The sequence below is a fragment of the Volvox carteri genome, assembly GCF_000143455.1.
Source record: "Volvox carteri f. nagariensis unplaced genomic scaffold VOLCAscaffold_4, whole genome shotgun sequence".
Taxonomy (NCBI): Eukaryota; Viridiplantae; Chlorophyta; class Chlorophyceae; order Chlamydomonadales; family Volvocaceae; genus Volvox; species Volvox carteri.
The window spans coordinates 559,255-561,103 of NW_003307547.1; the positions used below are offsets into that span (position 1 = coordinate 559,255).

Sequence of the window (1,849 nt, forward strand, 5' to 3'; positions counted from 1 at the left end):
AAATCGTCTTTCGCACGTTTGTAATCAGCACATGTACGCTCGAGCAGCACACTAAGGGACGTAACACACATGCCGCTCATGTTGAAGCATCCCGAAACGCTATCCGCCACTTATGTCACCACAACGTCACAATCATGGACAGCTGCATTGGCAGCTTTAGCCTAGACACTCATCCACCTGCGCACTGACCTCCCTCTCAAACTTCACTCTATCTGTCTACCCATCTACCTACACTGCTATCTACCCTTCCCTTCCTTCTCCCCTCACCACCCTCCCCCTCCTGCCTCCCCCTCTCCCTCCCCCCCCTCCGGCGCCTCCCCCAACAACCACCCTGCCATCTCCGCCAACACCCGAAACCCGTGGAACCGTGCCAGGTTCCGGTAAACCACCAACCGCCGCGCCGCCGCCTCCGGACGCCGAGTAACCGTCAACCCCCCGCCACACAGCCCACACAGCGCCCGTAAATGCCCCGACGTGACCTGCTTGCACTTGACACATGACAGGTCCTGAGTCTGGTAGGCGGCGGCCTCAGCCCGCAGCGCCGCCACTAGCCGCCGCTCCAGGGCGGCGGTGTCCAGGGGCTGTCGGCAGGAGCGGCAGCGCCAGTCGTGCTGGGCGAGGGCCTCGTCCCGAGTGAGGTCCAGATCTCGACAGTCATTACAGAAGCTGCGTGTGGATGACGGAGTGTTTATTAGGGGGGTGGATCCGCAGGAGTACACACAGGAGTATTCCGAAGCAAAGTCCCAGGCTCCTTCGCCCAGCTGGAGTGACCTCCACCACCACACAAACGGGCCTGTAAGCTGCCGAATCTCCCGAGCCCACCCCAGCCTACACCTCCCCACCACCCTCTCCCCACCCGCACCCGCACCCTCGCCCGCACCTGCATATGACGTCCGGCAGTGCAAACGGCAGGCACATCTCCCGGAACTCCGCATCAGCTCCGAACTCGCTCACGTGTAGCAGCTTGAGCAGCTGCCGCCGCAGGAGGGCCACTTGCTCCGAAACCCGCCCGTCCAGAGCCAGCAGGTGAGAGGCCACGCGGACAAAAGCCAGCGCGGGGTGACCCAACTCCTCCTGCGGTGGGGTGTGTGATGTTCAGGTAGTGGTGGTGGTGGTGTGTGAATAGGGTACCAACCCAACCCACCTCAACCTATTATTCACCCCAACTAATCATGTGACATCGTCGTCCAAGGGGCATGAGGAGTTCCCGTTTTCTAAAACCCCCACTTCCACTTTGGATGAAAAGACCTTCCCTCCCACCCCGCTCCCTTCTTAATGCGCCCACCCCCTTGGTGGTTCGTCCTCCACCACCCCTCCCCACCCACCCTGGACAGGTACGACCCCGCCAGCTGCGGGAAGCTCCACTCGGGGGAGCAGCCGGGAGTGATCACCTTCCACGCAGCCACCCGGGTCAGCAGCCGGTCCGTGAACACCTCCGCAACCAGGGCCTTCAGGAAGGACGACTGCAGGGGAAGGGAAAGACCGAGGGTGGTATCAGTCCCGGCAGTTAATTCAACGAGTGGTGTTAAGTAAATGAAAGAGGAATTGCTTCCAGTCGGTGGTTGGTTTTTAGTGTGATGTGAGGAAGGAGGGGAGGGGGGGAAAGACGAACCACGAACGAGTGAAGGTGCTGCCAGGAAAGACTGTACAAGAAGCAGAACTGACCAGTTGGCGGTCTTCAGGGCGGCGACCTCGGGATGATGTAATGATGAAGACCTACGGAAACCTACCTACCTAGCCGCCAAGACTAAAGTAAGAGCGGAAGAAAAGTAGAAGTTAAGGTAGGTGTAGAGGCGGCAAAAAATAGTAAAGAACTGATGACGTGAGCTGGAAGGGGAGGGGGAGGGGT

General features: G+C 59.8%; 1 protein-coding gene across 1 annotated transcript in view; it reads right to left on the minus strand.

Moving 5' to 3' along the window:
• Positions 1 to 263: 263 nt before the first annotated feature.
• Positions 264 to 1,849, minus strand: part of VOLCADRAFT_116136 (uncharacterized protein) — a gene marked incomplete at both ends in the record, with an annotated part of 21,623 nt that continues 20,037 nt past the window's right edge. The window contains 3 exons of the mRNA XM_002946837.1: positions 264 to 666; positions 881 to 1,074; positions 1,326 to 1,463. Coding sequence (XP_002946883.1) covers positions 264 to 666; positions 881 to 1,074; positions 1,326 to 1,463 — 735 coding nt within the window. The remainder of the gene's footprint in view (positions 667 to 880; positions 1,075 to 1,325; positions 1,464 to 1,849) is intronic.